The sequence below is a fragment of the Neolamprologus brichardi genome, chromosome 7 (genome assembly GCF_056152115.1).
Source record: "Neolamprologus brichardi isolate AB-2024 chromosome 7, ASM5615211v1, whole genome shotgun sequence".
In the NCBI taxonomy this organism is placed as follows: Eukaryota; Metazoa; Chordata; class Actinopteri; order Cichliformes; family Cichlidae; genus Neolamprologus; species Neolamprologus brichardi.
Genome location: NC_142110.1, coordinates 4,231,974 through 4,259,139, shown reverse-complemented (window position 1 = coordinate 4,259,139; position 27,166 = coordinate 4,231,974). Strand labels below are relative to the sequence as shown.

Below are 27,166 nucleotides of genomic sequence, written 5' to 3'. Positions count from 1 at the left end.
TTTAAATGGGAATGATATCCTCTTCAAGGTAGTCTCCTTATGCAATTCTGGACTTTTTCCAGTGACTCTCTGTCTAACTGCCCTTTTGCGGTCTAACCCATGAGGAGAAATTCACGCTGGAAAGTCCAGTGAATGTAGGAAAAAAAGATGAGCACATTTATATGCTTCTCGATTAATGTGCCGTGCAGGAAAACGAATAGCAAAGCGATGACACAGTACATGTTGATCATCACAAACAAATGTATTCTGATAGAAAACATGTTTCTGTTTAAATGTCAGTGAGGAGCCAGCTGTGTGAGAACATCTTTTTAGAAAAGAGGATGAACATAAAGACTGGAATGGGTTTGTCTGTCTGTCTTTTGAATATAGTCGCGCCCTTAAGTCCTCACTGGGTGTAGTGGTTATGTAATGGTGTCATTAAAGGTATATCTCTTCATTTTACTATCAAATAATCTTGGCTAAGATTTGAAAAGCCATATATTGTGTTATTTTGTTTTCACAGATAATAGTCAGTGGTTTTGTCACTTTTATTCATATTTTATATTATACTAAGCTAATGCTAACTATTCACTGGCTATAGCTTATATTTTGCAAACAGACATGAGAGTGATGTCAGAGGTCTTTCTTCCCTCTTTCAGAGAGTGTCCCTGACAGACTGTGTGTAAACTATGAATGCAGCTTGCAGGTCAAGTTTAGCCAATGAAAGCATTTTAAATCTGCATTAATTGGAGTGGACAGCAGGGGGCACTCCACTGGTTGCAGTTATAAAGTCTACAAAAAAAGAAGAAGATCAAACTGCTGATTCATAAAGGGTTCAGTAAACATTGATGAGCATATGTTGTCACTAGTTTCAGATCTTCTTCAACACAAAATGCAAATGACTTTAGAAGTTATAGTAAAACCTGACAATAAGGCTTCTTTAAATTACGTCTTTGCTGTGTGGCCACGCTGAGTTTCAGAGCCGTACCTCGTTTGTCGCTGCTGTTTTTAAAACACCAAGCTATGATGGCCAAAATGACAAACTCTGGTCTTAAAAATTACACATTCACAAACCAGGATAACTTCAGAGAAAGAAAGAAAGAAAGAAAGAAAGACAGAAAGAAAGAAAGAAAGAAAGAAAGAAAGAAAGAAAGAAAGAAAGAAAGACACTTTATGAACTTGGCCCTATTTAACTTGAGCACCCTCAAGATGAAGTGCAGCCAATTTTGGCTTGATAGGATTATTAGAGATTGAGCACGCTTCCAGTAGAATGGCTGTGAACAATTTTTCTTATTTTTACGGCTTCTTTTAATGGATTTTTTTAAATAAAACATATCATGCGATTAACACAACAAAGTCGATGCAAACCTGCATCTCCAACGCTTTAACTGAGCAAGGTAAGCAAGGAGGAAAAAACCCGAGCTGACACAAAAGTCAGGCCAACGGTGCCCAATCCGCACCGCTGTCCCTCCACTTCTCTTCTCCCCTGTGAATTCTTGCTTCACTCTGGAGAGTGATGATACTGTCTACTCTGCTAAGACTCCCCCTGCTTGACATCTCGACACGAGGAGAAGGATGTTCCTGTCTGTCTCGTCACATCACAGACGTCCTGATTCGGATCCCTCCCATCCAACACCCTGTGATGCTTCTCTTTAAAAAGCTGCCCGTCCATCATAAACATCCTCCCTTTTATGTTCCCCGCCTGAGAAGGAACAGGAAAGAGAGAAATCAGCCCTCTCTCAAACACATGCTGACAGCTCTAAGCAGACTGACGTGACATCAGAGGAGCGATGTGCCAGACATAGCTTTGAATTTCCATAACAAGGTAACACCACAATTATTAGTCACTCAGTGAGACCATAGCTCCTAAAACTTATTGAAATATTTCTGAATTTGTTCAGAGTACTTCAAGCAGAGAAAAATCCCAGCAAATCCATATTAGAGTTACAACTGTGTTACACTTTTTTTCCTCTGAAAAGTGTTAATCATATACATCATTTTCCTTTAATCAGTCTTTTTCTAAATGTTCTGAGCTGTTCAGCAAGAGTCCTAAATTAAATCCCTCACCTTGACTTCATATAAATGTAATACTGTCAATAAAGGAGATATAAATAGATAGGGGTGTAACAATTCATAATCTACCTGAATATTTTAAAAGGGTCTTTTGGGCAATGAAGCACGGGAAGAAGAGAAGAGAGAGAGACTTGATCAATCACCAGAGTTCTGCCTTTACAATCAGAAGTGCACTAATTGAAATGGTGTGGAGTCGTCTACCACCCCTAAAGGATGAACCCTATCAAATTAACGATTTTTCCTAATAATTTACCCCAAAATATAAATCCTACTTTTGTCTCCCATATGCTTCACTTTTCCCGTCTGGACAATGACTGAGAGAGAGTTGGTTGTCGGCTGTCTGGAGCGAAGCACAGAGAAATGTTAAGGAGACCTTTTCAATGCCTGACCCATTCAGTTTGTGAATGTTAATGTTTATTAATGAGGACATGAAGGGGAAACCAAACTAAATGGCTTAATAACAAGGGAAAAGAAAACGACAACATTAAAGTTTCTTTATTAAGTCGTCCATGCCTCAAGAATGTAAAACAAAATCTCTCAAGAGTGTTTAAGGTGGTTCGTGGGCTATATCACAAAAAGTGCTTACTTTGAGCCATCATCACATGTCCACCTTTTCCTGAGCTTTTCTATTTTCAGTGTGAAGCTAATGAATTGGGATCTGGAAAAGGTTTTTCTGCAGGCTTACAATGAGAAATGATAAGAGATTATTTTAGAATGAAGATCAATGACAAAGTCCAAACGGTATGAGGAGGAGCAGCAGCAGGAGGAGGAGGAGGAGGAGAACAGGAGAATCATGTGCCCTAATGTAAGATGAGTGTAATGCGCAACCCAAGGCCAAAGGCAAGAGCTTCATCTCGCCAATTTTCTTTACAGGAGTGGAAATTACTCTGTGCCGTACATAGCTGATTTATACAAATTAATGACCTGGCTTATTAATAGGAAGAGGTGCATATATTAAACACTATGAGTAAAGGTAGCTTTAATTATGCATCCTTTATAAAACCTTCAGCACGTGGTGCATAGGTGTGTTTTCGAGATTAATCAGAACGTTGAAAAATTCGTTCATATAGCACTCGTGCCTCTTTTCCTGTTCCTGTAGTGACAAAAGAAAACAGAAGGAGTCGCACGGCTGTTTTATTTTTACATCTTCATTTAGCTCCACCCTCAGTCATTTCACTCACGTTTTTATATTAAAGTTGTTGTTTTTTAACCTTTCCTATGGATACACTATTTACACAAAGAGTATTTGCATTTCACTGGACACTTCGGGGTCGCTGTATGAGCAAGTGTCCCTGCCCGGCCCCTTTTGTTGTCCGAGGGGACTGCTGCGCTGACAATGGTGTCACCTCTCCCTTGGGGGGACACCTCCGAGTGATTTGTGGTTGGGGAAGACTGATGAACTGCTATTGCCACCCTGTTTCTTTGCTAGATCAATTCTACATGTAGGAGTGCGCTTTATGAATGATGGAGACCTCCTCAAGCCATCCATACAGCTGCCCAAAGACACTGCCCTGGCCCCCATTGCACCTACAAGGCAGGAATAAAGCAATCATTCTTCTCAACACGGCCATGCATTATGCACCCGTGAACATAGCCACATGAATACACAGACAAAGCAAGTGCACAGACAAACACTAGTGTCTGTTTGCAAGAAATCAATAAAAAAACACCACATCTATCGCAAATTTGTTGGCTTTTAAGTTTTATTCCGAAGCGTTTTTGAGAATAGCATAAAAACTTTGCAATATTATAAAAGATTGGTCCTTTTCTTGCACAAAGCGCTGCTGACGGCGACTTCTCGTGAGAACAGAACTGTCAGATTGCGCTGTGGCTCTGCACTGTGCTGCCCATAACGGTGCAGGCCAATAAGAGCGATTTGATGGTATTGAGGGATCACTTGCAGCACATATCGGAAGGCTGAATAGCATTGTGAATAGGAGCGGCATACATAGATGTCATGAGTCCTGCCTCCCGCAGAGAGGTTGAAAGCAAAAAGTAGAGCGCAATGAATACTTGAGTGTTCTGGAGGCTATGAAATTGAAAGGCCTCTCTCTTTTTTCCAAAAGATTTCTGTAGAAAAATAGAAGCAGCTCATGCCTTTTAATCACAACTTTGAGATTGATTGGGCGAACTTGTGTGCAAATCAATGCAGGCTTGACAGACGTTCCTCTTTTATGATAATCCTGGTGTCGAGAGCAAGAAGAGAGGAATAATGCAGCAGGGCTACCTGACATAAGAAGGAATCACACATACACCTTAAAAAGAAAGTATCTGAGTATTATTAAAATATCCAGATTTCCTGTATAAAATTGCATACCTTAAAGCAAGTGAGTAATTGAGCTTCTGAAATTGTGTGCTGTTGTTTTCTTTAATAAAACCCTGCAAACTTTCATCAGTACAATATTGTTAAAATGCTGGAAGCATACCAGATACCATTTGCATCACTCTAATTATACCCATAATGTCCTCTTTTTCTGAATGTGCTAAACACCCGGCTAGATTAAAGCATCTCCGTTTCAAAGCTTTAACACACACAGGGAAGTAAGACAGATGCACAGCGGAGATAACCTCCATTTACAGTGTAAGCCTGGGAGAGCCACAGTGTAGAGGCCATATACTATTTATGGGTTAATCGATACAGTAGCTGGATGACACCATGTCCCCGCTACTTTCTGTCATGATGATGGCTCACTAATTTTGGAGTGACTGCTTTCTCCTCCTGCCTTCAGCAGGCTCCAAGACGGTTTAATTTGGCTGTAAAAACGCCAATCACCAGGTTACTTCTTGTTCCTGGGGGAGGTCACAGTGGGGCCAAGTCCATAGGAGAGAATATATTCGCATAGTTCTCTAGCAGACACTGCTAACCCTTGACATCCCATTTGGGTTGTAATTTCATGTTGTTAAAGTGACAGGGACCCAGCCTATGTGCTCTTAGAGATGCAGAGACAGAGGCCAGTCCTCATCAGAGAGGGCTTTAATTCTTGTTCTCTGAACGAGGATGCTTACGTGTGTGTGTGTGTGTGTGTGTGTGTGTGTGTGTGTGTGTGTGTGTGTGTGTGTGTGTGTGAGAGAGAGAGAGAGAGACAGACAGACAGAAAGGCAAAGAGGGAGCACACTCGCTAGCATTTGTGTGTCTGCAAAATGCGTGTGTGGCTTTGAGCACACGGCATGCAGTATGTTTTGGTATTTGTATGTGCCGTTTTTGCTGGCAGGGGTCAACGCACATCAGAGACACAGAGGGAGACCTGGGACCGTCCCACTCTGCAGAGATGCTGCTGGCTCGAGAAAAAAGGAAAGATACAAGTGGTGTAAAAAAAGAACTCATTACCTTGGCTCTTAAGACATGACGCTGTTCCCTCGAACTGGCTTTGATCTCTACCTAATGCAGATATATGGGAGAAGTAATACTTTTTTTTACTGTGATGAAAGCTAACATTTTTAACTGTTCACATCAAAATATCGTGGCTGAGGCATCGGGCATGTTTGCATTTTCAGGCGGTTGTTTTACAAATTTTGTTCATCAGTTATAAAATATTTTGACTATGTGAGCTTGCAATGAAAATGACTTACAATATGCAGTATAAAGGCCTCTGAGAGCCATTGTCCTCTCTATTTGCATCTCCTGCTGTATATATAGTTGATTGTATATACATACTGTACATATTGTCTTCGTTGACACTGTACATACAATCGTACTTATTGTACTGCGTTATTAATTTGTCCCCACCCATATTTTATACACTGTAAGTTTTTATTTATTCTGTGGCGTGCCAAAATAAACAGGTTTAACCACATTGAATATAAACCATGGAATCAAAACTTTTATATACTAGTAATTTTGGTTTTGTCCAGCTGTGATCCATAAGTATGAAAAAGTACAAGATTGAATTGTGGGAGATTATTTACACACACACACACACACACACACACACACACACACACACACTGGTGAATCAAAAAGCAAATCATAAGAACTTGATCAAAAGTTAAAATGTCACATAGATTAATGAATTACAATGTAACAGATACACTGCAACATTGTGGCAAGAAAATTATAGTTACGTAAGTAAACAACGGGGGAAATGTGTTCTTTTAATAAATAAAGCAAAGTCACGTGTGATAAACGTTACACTCTGTGATTATTCGTTAGACTGACGTGCCCAGCGGTATTACCGGAATCATTATGATAGCTGTGGTTTTGTGGCTTGTAATAATCAGCCGCCTGCGTGTAATAACCTCTGACTTGCCTGAAAACCAGAGGTAGGAGGACACTCGTGTGTGGTGTCCGCCCCTCTCTGAGAAGTAAAGAGTTAACGGAGCGGTGGGTTTGCCCATTCTCCTGCTGTGAGTGACGCGATCATCTCTCTTATCCCTCAACTTTGCCTGTTGCCAGACCAGGCAGCCGAGGTGGACGCTGGCTATCACCGCTGACATTCTTAACGCGATCGCACCAAAACAAAAAATATGCTCCCTCACCTTGTTTATGTATTTTCCCGCTGACTTCTCAGTGCATGCCCTTATTCCAGTGACGATGGTTTTTAGTTTTTCTTTTCATCGGACTCCCCGATGTTGTGCAGTCTACTACACGAAGGCGTGAATCTTTTTTGAGTAGAGGTGGATCTTCCCGGATACGGCGAGGGGGCAGCTATATGAAATAAAAAGAAGACTTCTCACGGAAATCCCCACAGATTTAAAAAAACAATGCCACGGAGGAAACAAGAAGCGCCGAAGCGCGCAGCAGGTATGTGGAGCCAAATACTATATGCGTAAAATAAAGCTCACGGTGGCAAAGCTGCGGTTCATTTGTTTTGTAAAGCTCACTTTCCAGTCACCGCATTTCCGTTTTCACTTCGGGGTTTTTTCCCCTCTCTCCAACGATGCGCTTTGTCACTCTTGGCTACTCTTGTGAGACCTAATAGAAACTATTACCAACATAAAGCTGATGTATAGTTTATATTCAACATTCTGCGTTTTCGCTCTCGCTTAGAGTGGCTGGTGTGCCCCGGTCGGATGAGTCGGCTGCTGTAAACTTTCGCTTCCTATTTTTCCCAAACTTGAATCCATGATAGTTTACCGCATCGAGATGTAATATAAACTGGATCTTTAAGCGTAAAACCTCTGGAAATAAGCGGCGTTTTCTTAACGAGTACCCGAGGCGTGCCATAAGAGCGTAAGGGCTTTGTGCGCATTTGATCACAGCGCTTAACTTATTTGCACAAGCGAAGAAAAAAAGCTCTACCTCTGAGGTATTTCTTTTCTTGGGATAAGATAAACAATTTGAGAGCAGACAATGGGGTTTCGTGGGCTGGAAGGAGCCATAATCGACAGTTGCCATGTCTGATTTGACGGTTGATTGATTGGCTGTCATGCGGCTTTGATCTGATCCTTCCCGATTTGCATCAGAAAATCACTTCCCACCATGTGCTGCAGGCCCCTGACGTCACGTTTAAACCACTTTGAAAGGCCCTGTGTACTTTTTTACACTGGCTCTCTCTCTCTCTCTCACACACACACACAGTTTCTATTACCGTGATGGTCAAGTGACTCACGAAAAAGTGAAGGAAGGGGGGGGGGGGGGACAAAGTGGTTTCACAGTGAGACATCACACACACACAAGCAGACACATACTTCCAGCAGAGAACATCACACTTCCATGTGCACATGCTCACTTCTTCACTTTGAACACACATAGGCAGACACAGTTACACACATACAGTGGGTGAAGGAGGCGGGAGGAGTGGGTTAGGGGTTGTAAAAGGAGCCGTGTGCTATGTAATGGAGGGGAGGAATGGGTTTGCTCTGTCAGACCGGGCCGTCACAACGGCTTTGTTTCATGTTTGATTTAATTGTCTCTCCCCTGACAGGCCCATTCATCAATGGCTTTAATGGTCAATCAGAGACAAGCTGAGTGAGTGCTCCCATTCTGTTTAGCCATAAGCTGGCCTGGGCTTTTATTTCATCAAAATGCCCCAGCCTAATGTACATGCTCACTGGCTCAGAGTGGCCGCGGGGAGCACATAAAGAATGACTGAAAGCTTTCTGATTTCAGATCAGTGAGAAGGATGTTTTTCTTTTTTCATCTCCTCCTCTCCTCTCCTCTCTCTTCCCTGCTACTCTGCTGTTTTCTCTGTTGACGAAAGGGAATAAAAGGCTGTAATATAGATCGTTTTGTGTTTTTAGAAAACAACTTTTTCTCCCTGAAACCAGGCTTCTTTGTTCATTCATTCATCTATTCATTTCTTCATTTTTTCGTGCTCCCCTTCCACCCCTGTCAGTCAACCCGTGCAGCTGCAAGTTATAAAGTTGTCAACTGTTCAGTGGCACACAAAGGGTGATGATGAATTGATTGCAGCACAGAGCATGGTGATAGAGAGAGCAAAGAAAAGGATGACAGATGATGGGCCTTGATTAGGGACTTAGGGGGAGAGTCAGCCCACTGCAACCTTGAGACTTGCATGAAAAATCTACCCCCCCCACTCCACCTCACACACACATATACACGCACACACCACCCTGCTTTGCTCTCTCTCATTGTCTCTCAAACACACTCTCGGCTTCTCCCTCTCTTTCTTTCCTGTCTGAGAGGGTTTCTCTCTCCACAGTAGAAAACTTGTTTTGCCTGCTTCATTAGCGTTGGTCCAATTAGCCGTGAGGCTGATGGAGTCCTGACAGGCCCTGTGATTGGAGATGACAAGCTCGGGGTGCCCAGCCCAATGAGGTTTGCCACCACTTTGATGTAATCAACTTGATATTACACAGAGCCGCTCGCCTTTGGTTGTGCTGTAACTCAATTTTCTGCTGCAGGTGACAAATGGGCCTGCGTACCTGGGTCAGGTCTGAGTGCTCTTAACAGCCAAGGGCAGCTGGCCACATAAACAGGCGAGCAAACATAAGAGAGCGAGACTTTCCCGGCTTTGGAAATGCAGAGCCCTTCGTGAATTTGCCACCAGCTCAGGGTCCCGAAGCTGTTGCAATGGCTTCGGAAAGTTGAAATGCTCCGTCGACTTAACAGGAAGTCGACATGGGCTTTACAACATTAGGGCGAAGACGCAGCTGTTTGCAGCTCGTGTCGGTGCGTTGTCACGCCGCCACAGCGGAATCCATCCTGCCCTTTTCGTTCTCAAAACGCTGTGCTTTGCTCGTATGTGTAAGAGTTAGTCTGAGAGAGGGTGTGATGTAGACGGAGACGGGTGGGGAAGTCGGTCTGATTGGACAGGACTCCACAGCAACAGTTTCTTCTTTCTGCAGGGTCAGGATTACAGCTGCCAAACTGGCGGCCATCACTTATGTTTGTCTACGAGCGGGTGAGTGAGTATACACTTAAATAAGTGAGCATCTACCTTTGAATTTGTTGGGTTTGAATGTGTATGTGGTTGGACTTACTGATACTATGGACGGGAATGATAATTACAAACCACCTGCTGCGGTCAGGTTGTAATTCTCTGAACCCTTCAGGCCTAAGAAGTCTCCACTTTTTCTTCTCTTCCCACCTCTTTCTTAGCAAATCAGTTGTGCGTGTGCCAGCCAAGAAACAACAAACACAGAGTGTCGACACCAGTGAAGATACAAGCGTTTACAGCACACATTGCAGACGCACACCCATATGTTCCGAATGGGTTGTAAAAGCAGTGAAATTAAGTACGCTTTTATATAAGTCTGCCTTCCTGTTGTTTATGTGTGAAAAGCACGCCCTTTTGAAAGCAGCAGGGGACTGCGAGTTTGGACTTAATCGTCCAACCGACGAACGCAGTGCTAGCGAGGTTCAACAACAATGCGTCTCCTCAGCTGCTGTTGTCTGCAGGTGCGAGCAAGGCAAGTGTTTTGGCCTCGCCGGGCCCGTTGCTAATGAAAGTCCTGTGGCTGGATTCCGGTGAGGTTGAGTCACGTCTGTGATCTATGTGTCTGATAAGTGCATACCTAATGAGGCTGCGAGCACCAGTGAAAGGAGGAGGAGGAAGGCTGACAGAATGTTTCCCACAGGTATTGACAGACGCCTTTTTGTTTTTGCCATAGGCCTTGACTCCATAAATCCTGCCTGTGTAATGATAACAGTGCCACCCTGCCAGCAAGTGACTGAAAGAGATAGTGTAAGAGAAGAGAGAACGAGGGCAGAAGGGGGAGGAAGGGGAGGAGGAGCTGGTGGTGGAGGGGTAGAGGGGGGGCGGGATGACGAGAAGAAGAGCGAGGGCGCTGAAATGGGCCTTCTCTCCTTTTTAACACGCACTTGGCAGACGTCGACCCATTGGGTTGGGCTCTGAGAGCAAAAGAAGAGTGTAAGTGCTGTAGTAGTGTCACAAATAGAAAACCGTTAGCCGTACACTCTTCCCTTTCAGCTTTCAGTGTGCTTTCAGCCGAGGTTTTCAGCTGAGACTGCTGTCTGGGCACCGAGTCGGAGGCTTTGTAAAAATAGTCCCACTGCTGTTGTGATAGATGCAGCTGCACTGTGGCGACAATTGGGACAGGCTGGATCCTTCCAAACCCACCACCCTCCCACCCCCTCCCAGAGGTAGAGAGCGTTAGAGAGCGTTAGAGCCTGGTGGGGATGTGTGCTGTTTTCGGGGAAACTGAGCTGCTCCGGTCTTCAGGGGTCCTGAAACCCAATCCAGGAGGAGAATAGCCAAGCCATGCCAGAGAGCCGATTTCCTTTTCAACAGAGTCATTTATCACTGACCCACCCTTCGCTTCTGACACGCTGACGTGTGTCATTTATCAAACGGGCTTTACCAGACACACAGAGAAGGGAGGTGGATAGGGGGGCAGAGGGAAAGAGAGAGTGAAAGAGGGGAAAACAAGACAGAGATTGCACCGAGAGAAACAAAGAGAAGTAGTATGAGGTGTAAAGTCAGCAGAGTTTCGCACAAAAAAACAGTTGTTTGTGTGTGAGTTTGGGAGAGTTTTTCCAGGGCCGAGTGAGATTCCCTGAAACCCTTAAGGAGAAGCGTTTGGGAGGGGAGATTTTTTCGAGATGACAGAGAGGATTGAGTTACACCGAGTTGTGTTTTGATGAGTGACAGAATGTTCTTCCATGACACGTCTCTGGATGTCGAATGAAGGGGAGAAATATGCTTTGTGAGTATACAAGTCCGACAAGTGTGTTAGCGTTGTTTACTCATAATATATGCACAACGAGGACGCTCGGAGGCATTGTAGAGGTGTGTGTGTGTGTGTCTGCGCGCAGATGTGGCCATATGGCGCCAGTGTTTAATGCTGCGTGAGTGTGTGTGCTGCTCCCTGATGAACAGGGCTGACAGGTATCACTCATGCAGCAGCCTGGCCTTTAAATGAACCCGAGCCGCTCTGCTCTCCCGTGGCCCTAACAGGCTCTCTCCAAGATGGATGCTTCTTTAAAAATCAGATTAATGATGGATACCAGGCTTATAGTGCCATTTATCATGAAGAATATTATTTAGGCCGGCCGTGTATGGCTGTAACTGGAGAGCCAGGACGAGAAGAAGCAGGGTGGAAAGCCTTAGACAGACACTCACTGCGTGATGGATGGCTGAGCGCTCTCTCTGAGTGTTACTAGACACCAGTGCCGCTGCAGTAAGCCATAATCAGATAGCCCAGGGATGTTTATCCCGCAACTACACTACCCAGATTGCCTTGCCTGAAGGGTTGCTTTATGAAAGGCACAGTCTGTCATTTTTATCATCTTTAAAAAAGTTAGTTGAATCGCAAAAAACTCTCCAGACGTAAAAGGGCAGGTAGAAGCCACTATAGAGTTTATTGCAATTATGCCTTACACAGCAATCCATTGGATCCTTTATAACCCAGTGTAATGATTACCCAGAAATTTCCATTTAGTTTTGCCCAGAAGAGTCCCCAGACCCACATCGTTCCCCAACAATCGTGAAAAGTGGAGCCAGCTCTGCTGGTGCTGCTGCGGCAGAAACCTAGAAAACACATTTTTGTTTTTGTCCTCTTCATGTTGCCTTCTCTCTGTGTCCTACCTCCTCCTCCTACACACTCCTGTGATTTATGGTGGCCATCCATCTTCGGGCTGCGTCCATCACCTCCTCGTTGCTAGGCGATCACGGCAGCAGCTGTGTGTTTTGAGAGGGGTTCGGTCATCCCACTCCCCAGTCCTGATTTTATACCCTTCACCTTGTGCTCTGACCCAAAGTTTCGACTTTTAACGTCAAAAACAAACAAAAAGGCAACCCCAGAGGCTGTCCTTTAGGTTTAGGCTCGCACTCTCCGGGTCTTCATTTTGACTAAAACAACTGGATCTCAGTCAGTCAGTTTTTTCTGTCCAGTCGTGTAAATATTTCACTCAAGCTACTTGTAATGAGAAAAAACCCTACATACTTGTCTCCCTTCCTGTGGCACCGGCATGATATCACTTTGAGAGTGACAACTTACTTCACGTAGCACAGAAAACGAGGGCAGATTTGACCAGTCCAGTTTAATCCAGTTATGAAAACACTAGGAGCTGAAAATAAATACGAACATCAAAATGATTAACTAAGCTAGCCACTGCAAACTGTTTACTGCATGCTGTCTTGCAATGCAACGACATGAACGACTTATAGGCACGAGTCCTGGTGCGTGGAATTACATTCACAGATAATTATGTTTATGTTTGCTACAGGTTCAGGTGCACATATGCATGCCTCCACTAGAAAGTATTTCAGATTGCGCAAACTAGAATGTCAGAAAGTCTAAACTAAAATAGTCCCAGTATTTGAAGCTGGCTCATATCCTTACTTGAGCTTTAGTCCAGCTTTCAGGCTGCTGTCTTTCTGTTTTGCCCCATTCACACAGCCCAGTGACTTTTTAACAACGTTGTTATATGAGGCCTAAACAGTTCAAGGAATGTAGGAATGAGCAGCAGTTCTGCTTCACGAAACTTTGCTTGAGAGCTGCTCAAGTAAGGCGTATATAAAAAATGATGGAAAGAATGAGGGAAGATGTGGAATAGTTGAAGGAAGTTTGACTGACTACGTATCATCAGACGAGACAGGCTTGATGTGCACATCAGACTGGAACATCACCTTCCTCTGGAGCCTCAGTCCTTATTACTGCCTTTTATTTCCGTGCCTGTGGAAGTAGTTTGTGTGTATTTTTTTTTGCTTCTGTAAAATTTTATCACCTATTGCTCTGAAATAGGACTTTATGGCTTCGGTTAACTTATAGTATTCAATATTAGACGGAGGTTATAGTAAGAAACTTTGTGTGCTTGAGGTTTGTCTCATTCTAGATAAACTAGATGAAGTTTCGGGTCTTGTAAGTCTGTATTTGCAGCTGGCAGCTTTGAAGTCCAGTTATAACACAACAAGCAGCTGAGGGTTGACTCTATTCACTTTCTCTCTCCCTCCTCTTACCATGTGCATTGACAAGGTTCAGCCCTAAGCTTTGCCTGGGGCCAGAATGATCTCTCTGTTTTTCCCATCTCCCATATCACACATCCTCCACTACAATCGGCGGACACAATGTATTCACAATGCCATCAGGGGGTAGAGAACACACACAAATAAAAAATGACAAAGACATCCACGATTGCCTGTAACGCGATAGCTTGCATAAGCACAACGAGGCAGCAAAGCAATGTATTAAAAAACCTACAAAAAGAGAGCAGCGCAAGACAGTCTTCTGCGGTCATATCTGAAAAAGCGACTTATGTCAGAGCTTGTTAATTTTTAAAATAATCACACATCACCTGTTTCGTTTTTTTTCTCATGGGACTTTCAGCCAGCTTGTGAGGATCAAAGGGAAAAGAGTAAGAGAACTAAGTTTGATTGAGTGTGTTACTTTGACAAATGTGTACAAGAGAAAGGCATTTTAGGTATGTTCCTGATCTGCTGCTATTTTGACAGAATGGGGCTGTTTTAGACTAAATTATTCTAATCTATTAGAGAGGTTTAGATCGCTGCGAAACTTGAGTAAGAAGCAGTGGTTTGTAGGGGTTTTTTGAAGGTTACTTCCTGTTCTTTAATGTGCTTTCCTGTTGGTAAGAGCCCCCCGCTGAGGGCTCGTGTTGGTTTAAGGATGTCAAGTTCCAGCTAAAATATTGTACACATGTCGAGACACACGCCGTGTTTTCATACAGATTAACCCTCTCCTTGCAGAGCTTCGCTTTCTTGTGTCTGAAGCTACTTTTAGCCTTTTGTTGTAGCCTTTTGATTACCACTGCAGAACTTTTCTTTTACAGTAAACTATTAGAGACCATGCTTCCTGCTCCCTCCCTGGATCCCGGTTGTGTCTTTGTGCACTGAAGGTGATCTAACCATAAAACACAGACAATGCTCCTTCGGCAGTATTAATTTCCATTTTATTTCCCCAAGAATGTAAAGATTATGTCTTACTTCTCTTTTCTGTCTAAGTAATTCTATATAATGTGCACGCTGGATTTACACTCAATACATTAGTTTGTGGCGTAGCTAAAAACATTTTACAGATTGTCACTAATAGCAGTAGTTTTGCACAATAATTTTAGAAAAAGAAATGAAGATGCGGTGCTTTTGTTCTGCAATTTACAGCCATCTGTTATACAGGCGGCGTCCTGTTTTAGTGCGGAAAAACCCGACAAATAAAATATCGTGCTCGTGACGACCGCGTAAAGGACTCTCCTACGATGCCTCTAGCAAGGTTGTGTTCTTGACGAGGCAGTCATTTGAGTATAAGGGTCAGACACAGGTAGAGATTTTAATGACACATCCTGTTTACCCTGCTCGTGTTGGGTGTGATCCGGCTCCCAGACTGTTTCCCCAGCTGTGAAAACCAGATCACAGACACTCCCTTTGGTCATCAAGGGGGCAACTTAAGAAAGGGGTCTAGAAGAATTTGTAGCTCGATGAAAACCTATATGTGCGTTCTGCAAATTTACATTTGCTAATAAATACGTAATTACGCAGGCTACTGAGTGTTTCTCCCTTTTGCAAATGTAAAATGACATAGTTTTTGGTTTTCAGGAACACACGCCGTATTTTCCTTATGCATACAAAAACAATGTTTTCAACTGCACTTGAGGAGAAAAAACCCAAAGACAGAAGGAAAGAGACAGACAGAAAGCGACACTTAAAGCCTCAGCTTTAGAGGCAGCCACAGCACCTTCCTGCTTAATCACCCCCCTGTCCCTGCCCTCTCTGTTGTTCCTGATCGTCAGAGCAGCACTGCAGTATTTCTATCAGATGATCTCTCCCTCCTCGTCTGCGGCCCTTATGTTTATGAAAATGATACTCCACAGGAATGCCTCCTGCATGCCAAGATGTCACTGTCTTTCCTCATCGCTTGCATCTACATGCGTGTACAAGTGTGTGTTTGTGTTTGTTGAGGAAGGGGGGGGTGTCATAACCGACTGAGTAGCTGTGTTTGTAATTATGCGCGAGCGTATTTGAGGTTGTGCATCTTTACATCAGGTGAAACGTGTGTTTCGGCTCGCGAGAGTTAGATTTTCTGCAGTTTGTGTGTTTGTGCGAAGTCGTTATTGCTATTTCTGTGCGAGCTGTGACTGAGATGTTGAGTGTGTGAATGTGCACCTCCTACCCCTCTTAACCCCTCCACCCCATTTCCCCTCCCTAAAGGAATCATTCATAGAACCTAATGATTCTTGTCTTTCCCCCACATGGCTTCAGCTCAGTTTATCATTACATGAACACACACGCAATCTCCTTTTTTTTTTTCCCTCTACTTCTCACACCAACGCACACACTAGGAAAATTCATACATTGGTCTTACACCATATGCTCAGATATTAGTTAAGACTGCATCCAGGAGTATTGTTGTATTCATAATATTCATAATTTATTCTAAGGGAGCCTCTATACTCCCATCACCTTTTATTAGCTTGATAAATCACCTCTGTTGTCAGTCAAGGCAGGGAGAATAATTGGATGTGGTTGTCGCCCTGTGTGATGGATTATCAGTCATTGGGGATTAAATTAACAGATAGTGCTCAGACATAATGGTTTTTGTTTTGCATTTTAAATTGCCTGGGAGCATGGTTTGACTCTATAGGTTTTTATAGCCGGTCCTTTTGGACTTCACTCCCCCTTTCAGTGCTTTCTAGGCTTAATGACAAATGAACAATAAACCATAGGACTGGAGCTCTGTTAGTACAAAATGTAAAACATTTACTACCAGGTTAAGAAATAGACAGGGACCCGGCAAAGCTTACGAATGCAATGGCGGGATGTAGATATAGAATTTATTCAAGCAACAGTTTGTTGAAATATGCAGACAAAGCGAAGAAATGCTGGGAATGCTTTTGTGTTGAAGGATGAGAAAGACGACGTGACGATTCAGTCGAGAGATGCAGCTAGTCGACACACAAATGTGGTAACTACCTCATTCTGGTTTTAGTCGTTTAAATTAGAATCAGACATGACCTTACAAAAGCAAAAGAAAAGATGTGGAAGTCACTTCAGCACTGGTTGTACAGAGATATCTCTCTTGCATGTTTTCCTGAGGGTGAGCAATTTACCTCCTCGCCCACTTCACCAGCCTCCCAGACCCCTCCCTCCCCTTCAACGTCCACATTATCATAATTGTGTCCAGAACATGAGGGGCCGGGGAAGTGATCATGTCATTTTATTTACACCCTGCTTGGCCCTTTTTACAAGCGACATGCCACTGACTGCCAAGCGGACTGGGGCCCAACGACATCTTTTGATCAGGGCTGTCGGGGCCTATCAGCGGAGAATGGCAGGTAATGGATACCCAGTGACAAACCAAATCTCCGGGAGGACGAAGAGTGGGCCGCACCTGCCAGGTCTCCATTAGGCTGGCCTCTCAGTTGGGCTGCCTGCTGACTGTGCCCCCAGGGCCCAAATCAGACCAGCGCCAGCCGCATGGCTGCCTAGAGATTGGCTGTTAGCACTGGAAATGAGAGTTATTTCAGCTATGACATTTTTGTTTAGACTGGATGTGAGTGCATGGGGAGGTGGGGGGGAATGAAGGATTTAGTCACAGCGCTCGTGTGTGTGTATCTGTTTGTGTCCGCACACATAGACTCGACTGTGCGTGAGTGCTCAAACCGTTTAGCCTATACCTAAAGGTTCTTGCCGTAGTATTTGTCTTGGTTTACAACATTGTCCAAATGGCCTCAGACCTGTCCACAGGCCATCCACTATTTTCTGAGAGTATTTGTTTTTCCTTAAGTTGAGTGGTTTTGTGAGTGAGGTGGTCAGGAAGCGAGGGAGCAGGGGGCTCGGTGACACTGCGGAAAAGGGGGCGTGTGCTGGGCGAGTGGGCGCTAGGTGGGTAGGCTCGTCATCACAAGACATAGTGGTTGTGTGTGTGGAGGGATGGGGGATGCGGTGCACACACACCAACGCGCGTAGACTCATCGGTCTCTGCGTGAGCTGTAGACGCCACCATGCAAAGTGACAGGTCACTTATGTATCGCCATCGTGTCAGCCGTCCTCAGTCTCGCCTCGTTCTCTTTATCCCCGCTTCCTTTGATTTTAATTATAGAATTCTTTGTCTGTTTAAAAATGTCTTATATGTGATATTTAACACTCTTTGGGTCTTTAGGTGTGTAGTTTGAATAGTGATTATCTGTCGTATCAAAAAAACTAGTGAACTTACTTCAGTGCAGATGAAACTGTGTGGTGTCTATTCAACATATCTGCATTTCATCAACAAAATTTTGACATCCCTTTCTTGAAATTCTTGAAGACATGCTCTTTGCCTGTGTGCGTGTGTGTGTGTCAGTATGTATGTGTGTGTAATCAGAGAAGAGGCAGATGAAGAGGCGTCAGACATATTAACTGACAGATGGAGGTTGATCCAACTCATTTATTACCCCAGAGGAGAATGCCACAGTGAGATTGGGCTTCATTAATTTCAGATTTAGTTTTCATTTCAAGCTGTTGCGCCCTGAGATAAATAAAATGGTGCATTATGTTTTTGCCAAGATATTTCTTTTTTGTTTTCCTCCAATAGAAGGAGTGAAAAGAGGGGAGGCATAAGTTCCGTGTGGCTGGGGTAGTATATAAATACAGGCTCGCCTAGAGGAAAATAACACCTCAACGGTTGATGAGGTGAAATGGGATGACTGTAATTTCTCAGCTCAGCTTTAAAGGCTCCCACACAGATGGCTCATTTATCCCTGGGAGTCCTCGGGCACACATAGCAGGGAAACTTTTTCTCCAGTTATTCTAACATAGCGTGTTCACTCCCTGCAATTTAACTCATCTCTTTCCTTCTCTCTTTGTCTTGGTTCTCCTCGCAGCTTATTCTCCCGACGAGCTGACAGAGCACCATGCGGAGGATGAGGAAGCAGAAGCGGACGACCTGCCCTCAACCCCTCAGGACGACCTTCCCATGAAAGATGAGTTCGTGGAGCAAAGTGTAGAGACTGCCAAGGAGCAGCCATGTGACCAGGAATCAGCTGAGACCACAGAGCTCTCAGGACAAGAGATGGACAGTGAGTCACATGTGAGTGAGACTAGTGACCGTCTTTCAGACTTCGAGAGCCCCTCCAGAAAAGTTGAGGGGAGCGTCGTCACAGCATCTATAAATGCTGACAGCAAGACGCCTCCCATAGGCGTGGACACGTTAGAACAAATGAAGGCTATCTACTCCAGCTTTCTCACCAGCCCCTTGTGGTCACCACTAAATTTTAACTCCACCCCTCTACCGGCGCAGTCTTCGACTTCTGCAGAGAAACCAGCTCGCAGTAACAGCACCAGTAGCAGTAGTAGCTGTAGCAGTGGTAGCTATGACTGGCACCAAACTGCAGTGGCAAAGACACTACAGCAGCATCCTCCACAGAGCCGCCACCCCGCCCAGTCAGAGCCCAGCCTCTTTAGTACAGTCCAACTCCACAGGCAAAACCCAAAGCTGTTTGGCTCAATCTTTACTGGGGCCAGTAAATTCCGTTGTAAGGGCTGTAGTGCTGCTTATGACACTCTGGTGGAGCTGACAGTTCACATGAATGATACAGGCCACTACCGCGATGACAACCAGGACAAGGCAGGCAGTGGCGCAAAGCGCTGGTCTAAACCACGTAAGCGGTCCCTGTTGGAGATGGAGGGAAAAGAGGATGCCCAGAAAGTTTTGAAATGCATGTATTGTGGCCATTCCTTTGAATCCCTCCAGGACCTCAGTGTCCACATGATCAAGACCAAACACTACCAGAAAGTGCCTTTGAAGGAGCCCATGGCCCCTGTGGCAGCCAAAATCATGTCTTCAAAGAAGCGGGGGCTTGTGGGGTTAGACCTCAGTGCTACACCGCGCTCTAGAGAAGGAACCCCTAAAGCTAAACACCTACAAGGCGAACTTAGTGAATCCTTACAGAAACCTTCCTCCAGCCCATACACGCCCCCAAATAACCGCTATGGACACCAGAATGGTGCTAGCTATGCTTGGCAATTTGAATCCAACAAATTTCAGATCCTCAAGTGCATGGAGTGTGGGAGTTCCCATAATACACTCCAAGAGCTGAGGACCCACATGATGGTGACAGGACACTTCCTGAGGGTGACCAGCTCTGTGGGAAAGAGAATCAAAACACTTCCCGAGGCTACCTCCCCCAATCCCGGGAGAGTTACCACACCTACAGAACAGAGGGTCCAGTCTGTACCTCTTGCACCCTCTACCTTCTCCCCTCCGCCTCTTCAAACTCAACTTACCACAACTCCCCCGGCCACCTCCCCTCCCCTCAAAGAGATCAAGAAAGAGGAAGTTGAGGAGGAATGCACTAAGCAGGAGGCAATAGGAAATGAAAAGCAAGTTGCAGTTACTGTTAGTAAGGAGGAAGATACTGAGAGGGAGGAAAAATACGACATTTCGAAATATAACTACCTTACCGAAGAGGACCTGAAGGAAAGCCCTAAAGGGGGATTGGATATTCTGAAATCACTGGAAAACACTGTGACATCAGCCATCAATAAGGCACAGAGTGGCAATCCAAGCTGGGGAGGCTATCCTAGCATCCATGCTGCCTACCAGTTCCCCAGTGCCCTTAAGCAAGGAAGCATGGAAAAGAATTCACAAATGAAGTTCTTGTTCAACGGAGGCGATGGAGCGCCGTCCTCCCTTGCCAAGAACCAGCCCCTCATTTCCCCACCACTTAGTCAGTCATCACTTTTTCCCAGCAACAACTTTCAGGCAATGGAAGACTTAGTGAAAAAAGTGACTGAGAAAGTAGCAAAAGTAGAACAAAGAGTTAAGCAGTTATCTCCAAAGAGGGAGAACCAATTCTCCCCCTGCAGCAGCGAGGCTGGAGAATCCCACAAGGGAGGGGAGGCAGACTCGCCTCGGGAATGGAGGGAAGTTACCCCAACCAATAGCGACAGGGGAAGCCATGGTGACAGAACATCTCCAGCAACCGAACCCAAGAGAGAAGCAGCAGTGAAATCCCCGCTCGCCTCTGCACTGAGATGCAGCACCGCCATTATCACTGGTCACACTCCTCCAGAGCAGCCCTTTGTCAACCCTCTAAGTGCTCTTCAGTCAGTAATGAACATTCACTTGGGGAAAGCAGCCAAGCCCTCTTTGCCAAACCAAGATCCCTTGAGTCTCCTCTCTAGGCTCAGCCAGAGCATGGCTGAGAAGGCCGCTGTGGCTGCTCCTCCATCACAGACCAAAAAGCAAAGTGTAGCTAATAACAATAGCTTTTGCCAGCCAAATGATGACCAACCCATGGACCTTACAAAAGGGAAAAGCGATCGAGGGGACTCTGTAAACTCAGCTCCTCTAACGCCCTCATCCACGGCATCCTCAGTCTCTCCCATCTCTCTCGTTACTCCTGCAAAGCTAACGGTGGTCTCTCCATACACATCCAGCAGCCCCCTACACGAAAATGCATTGTCGGATATCTCAGACATGCTGAGAAACCTTACACAGTCCCACCATGTCACAAAGTCGGCGTCACGCCCACGTGTGACGGATAAAACTGAAGTTGTGGGCTCTACCCACGACGATGACGACGTGTCCCTGCATGGCCACAAACGAAAGGGTCGTCACTCCAACTGGAACCCACAGCACCTCCTTCTTCTGCAGGCCCAGTTTGCCTCGAGCTTGAGGCAGACGTCAGAGGGGAAATATATCATTAATGACCTCAGCCCACAAGAACGAATGCACATATCTCGTTTCACGGGTCTCTCCATGACCACCATCAGCCACTGGCTGGCCAACGTGAAGTACCAGCTACGGAGAACGGGCAGAACGAAGTTCCTGAAGAACCTAGATTCCGGTCAACCTATATTCTTCTGCAGTGACTGTGCCTCGCAGATTCGAACCCCAGCAGCTTACGTATGCCACCTGGAAGCCCACTTGGGGTTCAGAATCAGGGACCTGGCCAAACTGTCTCCCAAACAGACTGTCAGGGACTCTCAGACTGAGAAAGTAGCGCCCCTGGAGTCCTTTCTTCCTCCACAGTCGCAAGATGACTGCAGTAGTAACGGGGGAGTTTATCGCTGCCAGCTCTGTGTCCGTAAGTTTGCCACTAAGCATGCCATCAAGCTTCACCTCAGCAAGAGCCACGGGAAGTCTCCAGAGGACCATCTGCTATACGTGTGTGAGACGGAGAAATGTTAAAGCCCTCTTAGCAGTAGAAATACTGTAAAACATATGTAGAATGACAGACTGTTAAAAAAGATAAAATGAAAAACAAAATATTCGAAAAGTGTGGTAATGCACAAAGTTGCCATGAACTACTGTTAAAAATTTCAGCACAAGGTGTTTACATCTATTCAGCCTATACACATTTCTGATTTCTCTGTATTTCAAAAGACATTTATTTCACTTTAAAATATACCGTAGGTCAAAGCTATTCAGCTCCCTCAGTCCGTGTTCACGTTTGTGGGACGGATTGTTTCACGATTATTTCGGTGAATCTTTTGACTCGAGAGTCAACTATTGACTTGAAATGTACTAATTTTATTGTATTTATTTTGTATTTTTGTGAGTTTGCTTTCGATTTGCTGGTAGACTGCATGTTTTACTGTTACATTTGTACAGTCCTATCCTGTCTAGATTTTAAAATGCCCTTCCAAACTGGTCATCAACACATTAAAACAGCCAAATGCCTGGGAAAGCTCCTTTAAAGAATCTGCCAAACAGCAGAAGTTCATTGCTTGTTTTATAGTTTTCTCTGTGCGGTCTTGTTTTTTGCTGATTGTAAAAGCTGCCTTGTTCTTTATCACTGATTAAGGGGCACTAAAATCCAGGTCTGTGTAAAAATGTACATATAGTGTGTAAGCTTATGATTTGCTGTTTAAATTATGCATACTTGTTATATTTCCTAATTTAAGAGGACTATGACTATCCACTGGTGCAGAGCCTTTGAAGAAGATTAAAAAGGACACTGTTTTGCACAATAGTTTTATAAATGTTATTTGATAAAAAAAAAAAACCAATACAGATATGTTAATGCCTTGTGCTTCTATGATTAAATCAAATTAATTGCTGCAAAAATACATTGTGTTCTTTTATATTTGTTGATCGGGGTGGATTTAAATGAAGACAAACATCACAGCATTGGGCGAATGTTGCCGAAAAAAGAGAACCTCAGCCCTCCCCTTTTTTGTCCCACTTTGAGTAAGCCTTTACAAATCAGCTGCTCGCCAGGCTACATCTGCAGATGCACTAAACAGAACTTTAAAACTCAACATTTTCCAGTGCAGTTGTCTCCACAACCACAATTTGTCAAGTTGTTTGCGGTGATTTCTATGTTGTTGCGTTGTTGTGGAGCGGACTGTAGAGGTGCAAGCGGTGCCACTGCCTGCAAGGCGTCTGGCAGGTGGTGTGTGCTGCATGTAAACCACCAGATGTTTCTGAAACGAGCCACTGGAGGAGGAGGAGGAGGCAGGCGAGCTGCAACAGCAGGCAGAGTGGGCTGATTACCACGGGGGCTTGGATGCCATCAGGAGCCCTGGGCATAGACAGCAGATCTGGCACACACCTGGACTCCAAGACTGTCCCTTGAAAAAAATAAAGCAGATCCTATATACGCACACTGAGACAAGTTGACAGTGGTGCAGAATGCACAGACAGGTGCTATTCCCTCAAAGCAGGCTTTTGGATCTAACAATATTACTGGCAGGTGTTGATGCTATCCGAGTAGTCACAATTCAGGCTCAGTGCCATATAATGAGTGTTTTTTTTGTTTTTTTTAATATTTTTCAGCAGGCGTGATGGAGGCGTACACGCACACACACTCGAACGGTCATATTTACTCTTTCAATTTTTGACCAGCTACCTTAGCCTCACTCGAAGACGCCCGGGGACATCATGTTCTTTGTGTTTGATGTTCCCACCTTTGCTTGTCATGACTGACTGACTAAGTGACTCAGGGCTGGGGAAGTTATATGGTTACTATGACGACGGCCATTTGCCCAGCCTCTAACCCTGCTCGTTCACTCAGCAGAGGACAGCTCGAGTGCAGCACACCCATTTACTCTCTTAAATCTCATCATCTCGCTTCAGTTCCTCCCACCCGGGAACAGATTAATTAACACACACACACTGTGTCCTGACCCCGTCTTCTCACACAAACTCATTACCGCCTCAGACTTGCTCCCAGCCCTCCGACGTTTAGGATACATTGGTGAAACGTTGTGGGAGAACCCAGCGATGACTCACATCTGACAAGCAGAATAAAGCCCTTAACAAAGGATGATAATTGAAAGATGGGATTCGGGCCGGTAGCCATTGATAATGCAAATGAAAAAGGCTGAGCGCCCTTATTGAATATCTTGTGAGTTTCCAGAGCCCACCGAGTCCTCGCAGATATAAAATTACCTCTCAGACGTGATCAATTTTTTTCCGCCACTGTATGTGTTGATAACGCTTTGGGCTTAGTGATGGACTTGGGGTGAGGATGGTTGGGGACATTAATGAGATGGTTGACACTTTGGGGGTTAATGAGGGGCTGGAGGGAGAAGGCTAAATGATTGGACTTCTGCTTGAATGAGCATTATAGTGGCTGCTGGAGAGCAATGTAGAAGGAGCAGCTTTACTAAAGCCAATTATTTAGAATGAAGAACACAAACCTCCTCTCAGTTGTATTTTTCTGCAATAATAAAGAGGAGATTAGATGTGTTATCCATTGTTCTTTTGTCTTGACTTTCCTTGAGGGTTGGGTAGTTACAGACGCCGATGCGCCTCGATGCTCCTAAAACAAAGTCAGCAGTGAAGGGGGAAGGAAGGAGGCGGACAGGACAGGGATAGGATAGGAGGACAATGAGTCCCCCCACTCCTCCACTCCACAGATCTCCCATCAGCTCTTGTCATCCCTCTAATGAATATCAGTTAAATTGCTCTGTGGATCTGAGGAGTTTGGATGTCAATGTGATTTGTGTGAGTGTGGCGGATGGAGGGGCCCAGACTAATGAAAGGCGAGCCTAGCCTGACAGAGTGATGAGCATCAAGACCATCAGACCAATCACACAAGAGTGGCTGACAGTGCCAGCAGACAGACAGCTGAGAAGGAGAAACTATGTATTTAGGAAAACAAAATGGCTGCCAAAATAGTGGTGGATGTCTTTAGAGCACAGTGATATAGATCACTCCTGTCTCAGTGTGCACGAACAGTTAAGCTGATCCAGGCCACGATGTTATGCGCAAGTATGTTTCTGGAAATTCGTAAATCGCGATTTCTGTAGGGAAAAAAAGACAGCCTTCTTTGTGTTCACTTTAATCCAAGAAAATATTAAAATATCAACAGGTCATGGAGATAAAATTATTAAAAGGACAAAAAAAATAGTTTTGTCTAGGTTTGTCTTAGCTTGACATCACGTGTGATGTTGCTGGCTACAATCAGCTCCCCACCCCATCGTCTCCTCGCGTGATGAGACGGAAGACAATGTACGAAGTGTTGCCAATTCAAATAGCCTCCACACCAAAGATGATACAATGTCTTCTGACAGCAGCACAGGAGTCATGGGTTGAGTTGGCTTCACCTTGGACCCCTAATCCGTGTCGCTAATGTATGGGAGGAGTCGCACGCGTCTGTGACAAGCGATATAGAGGTCATGGCCCGCCAACATTTGTGCAAAAAGGAACTGTTTTCATATTAAGAAAGTCACCGTATATAACAAGTTTGAGTTATCCACAAAATGCCACGATTATGTACAGAGATTGGAAAGCAGACAACATTCAAAGAGACAAAGAGGTGAGTTTAAGGTGTCTAGATTCCCAAATGTGCCTTCTTTAACGGGTGCAAGTTCTCATGCCGCTGTGTTGCAGTGCTCTGGCGTTGCCTGAGATAGCTGTCAGAGGTATTTTGGTGGGATATCTGACAGATTTGCTAAAGACACTCGTCTCAGGGCAGTACTCTATATATTGTTAGTTTAATGCACAATGACATGACCAATTATAGCGAGCTCCATGCTCAAATAGCATGTCAAAACCTGTGTATCAATCCATTAGATCCTGTCTCCCATCACATTAAGTGGTACCTTTAGCTATCTGTTCAGCATGTAAAGAAAAATGCTGACTGAATGGAAAATCTGCCAGTGCTGCTCACAGAACTGATGTGTTTTGGAGAAAGTCTCTCTCTCTCTCTCTCTCTCTCGCTCCTTCTTTGTCTCTCCTTCCCTCTCTTTGCTGCTCTCTCGCTCACTTGCTCATCCAAGCCACGGAGCTCAAAATGCATAAACAATACATCTAGATAATGGCCCGCATTGTTTACTTAGCTCTGAAAATGTATTTGTGCAAAACTCTAAAATGCATTTAGGAGGAATCATTCACTGGGTGTAAAGCCTTGTTGACATTGGGGTGCTCTCAAAAGCAGGGGAAGTGTCATAACAACATCATATATCACTGTATCAATTGGAATAAGAGGGTATGATGTGCACTAGTTGTAGCAAACCAGCGGATTCCACCAGTAGCTGCTTCGCCTCTCCCAGTATTTCTGCATCAACCTGCTTCGTTGGCCACGACAGTGGGTGGGAGGAGGTATGTGATTTAGTGCAGTTGGTCCTAACGACCTCTCTGTCCTTGTGACGAGGACACTCAGCCTCGGGGCTCTGGCATGGAGGATGTGCCTTGGACCGCCTGGCACCTCGCCTGGCACCACGCGTGGCAACACGTCCACACTCTGCCACCCTTCTGATGGATTGGCCTGTCTCTAGTGCCACCTTCATGAAATCACTTTTTGATTTGTTGTCATGTTTTGCTCCTTTTTTTTCCTGCTACTTTGGTTTTTCACGGGTAAGAACACCCTCTGGTCAGGTATTACAAGAGTGATTAAATTAACCTTCAATAAATCAGCATAATAGAGCATTACCTGCGAGTGTGTGTGCGTGCCAGCCTGATGATATGAAGGTGTGCGATCGAGAGGTCAACATCAAATGTCCATCCATGACTACTCTATGAAACACAGTTGCCCCATGGCTGAAGATGCTCTTTCCGATGTGCCATTTCACAGGAAACACATCAATAAGGCGCGATTACAAGGCTGACAAAATTAATCTCAACTGTCATTTCACAGAGCTCGGGTTTGAGAGTGCTCTGATCAAGTTACATTAGCGGAAAGCTACTGAATGATTTGGAGTGGAATCAAACTCCATTTGACTTCCCTTCTGTTTGGCAAAGGCATATCATTATCTAGAATCATTTCTTATCAGATATAAATGACATTTATGAGTGCATTACATTCTAGGCTTCGGGATTTAAAGTTAAGCTATCATGATATACTTTATCTTCTGTCACATGTACAGTGCTGTGCAAAAGTCTCAAGTCGCCGTTCATTTCTTTATCTTTTGCTTCTTTGGTGCAAGGTTTCTTTTGAATTTTTGAAAGTGTTCTTGATCAGTAGTTCCCAAGACTTTTCCCAAGTTTTTTTCTTTTTCTTTTGGACATTGTAAGTCCAGGTATTGTACCTAACTATTTTAATTTTTTCTGACCCACTTAATGCTGACCTATGAATCATTCAAGCATAAAAAGGGATAACTCATCCCTAACTCAAGGGATAAACCAGTGTTGTGTCTGCACAAAACAGACAACTTATCAACAAACCAGTTTAAATTGTATCTTTAGGTACTAAGTCACTAGTAGCTGTTACAAAAGCACATCATTTGTTCCCTCTTGTTTAGTTGAATCTATTACAAAGATAATACCGTTTGATAGGCATAAAACAGTATATTTTCCCCAAGAAGATCATTCCCAAATAGCCAATAACTTCAAACTTAGCATTTCTCAGCACGCTGTGCAGTGTTTCCCT

At 44.5% G+C, this 27,166-nt stretch overlaps 1 protein-coding gene across 1 annotated transcript; it reads left to right on the top strand.

Moving 5' to 3' along the window:
• The first annotated feature begins 6,409 nt into the window (after nt 1-6,409).
• On the top strand, nt 6,410-22,418 carry tshz3a (teashirt zinc finger homeobox 3a). The gene is made up of 2 exons (XM_006795752.3): nt 6,410-6,793; nt 18,227-22,418. The coding sequence occupies exons 1-2, from the start codon at nt 6,754-6,756 to the stop codon at nt 21,535-21,537; spliced, it is 3,351 nt and encodes a 1,116-aa protein (XP_006795815.2). The 5' UTR covers nt 6,410-6,753; the 3' UTR covers nt 21,538-22,418.
• The last annotated feature ends 4,748 nt before the right edge of the window (nt 22,419-27,166 follow it).

What these genes read in the sequence shown, in the direction of transcription:
- tshz3a (XM_006795752.3), top strand. Translation starts at nt 6,754, where the DNA reads ATGCCACGGAGGAAACAAGAAGCGCCGAAGCGCGCAGCAG. An exon ending in AGCGCCGAAGCGCGCAGCAG is followed by an intron (nt 6,794 to 18,226) that starts GTATGTGGAGCC and finishes TTCTCCTCGCAG; the next exon opens with CTTATTCTCCCGACGAGCTG.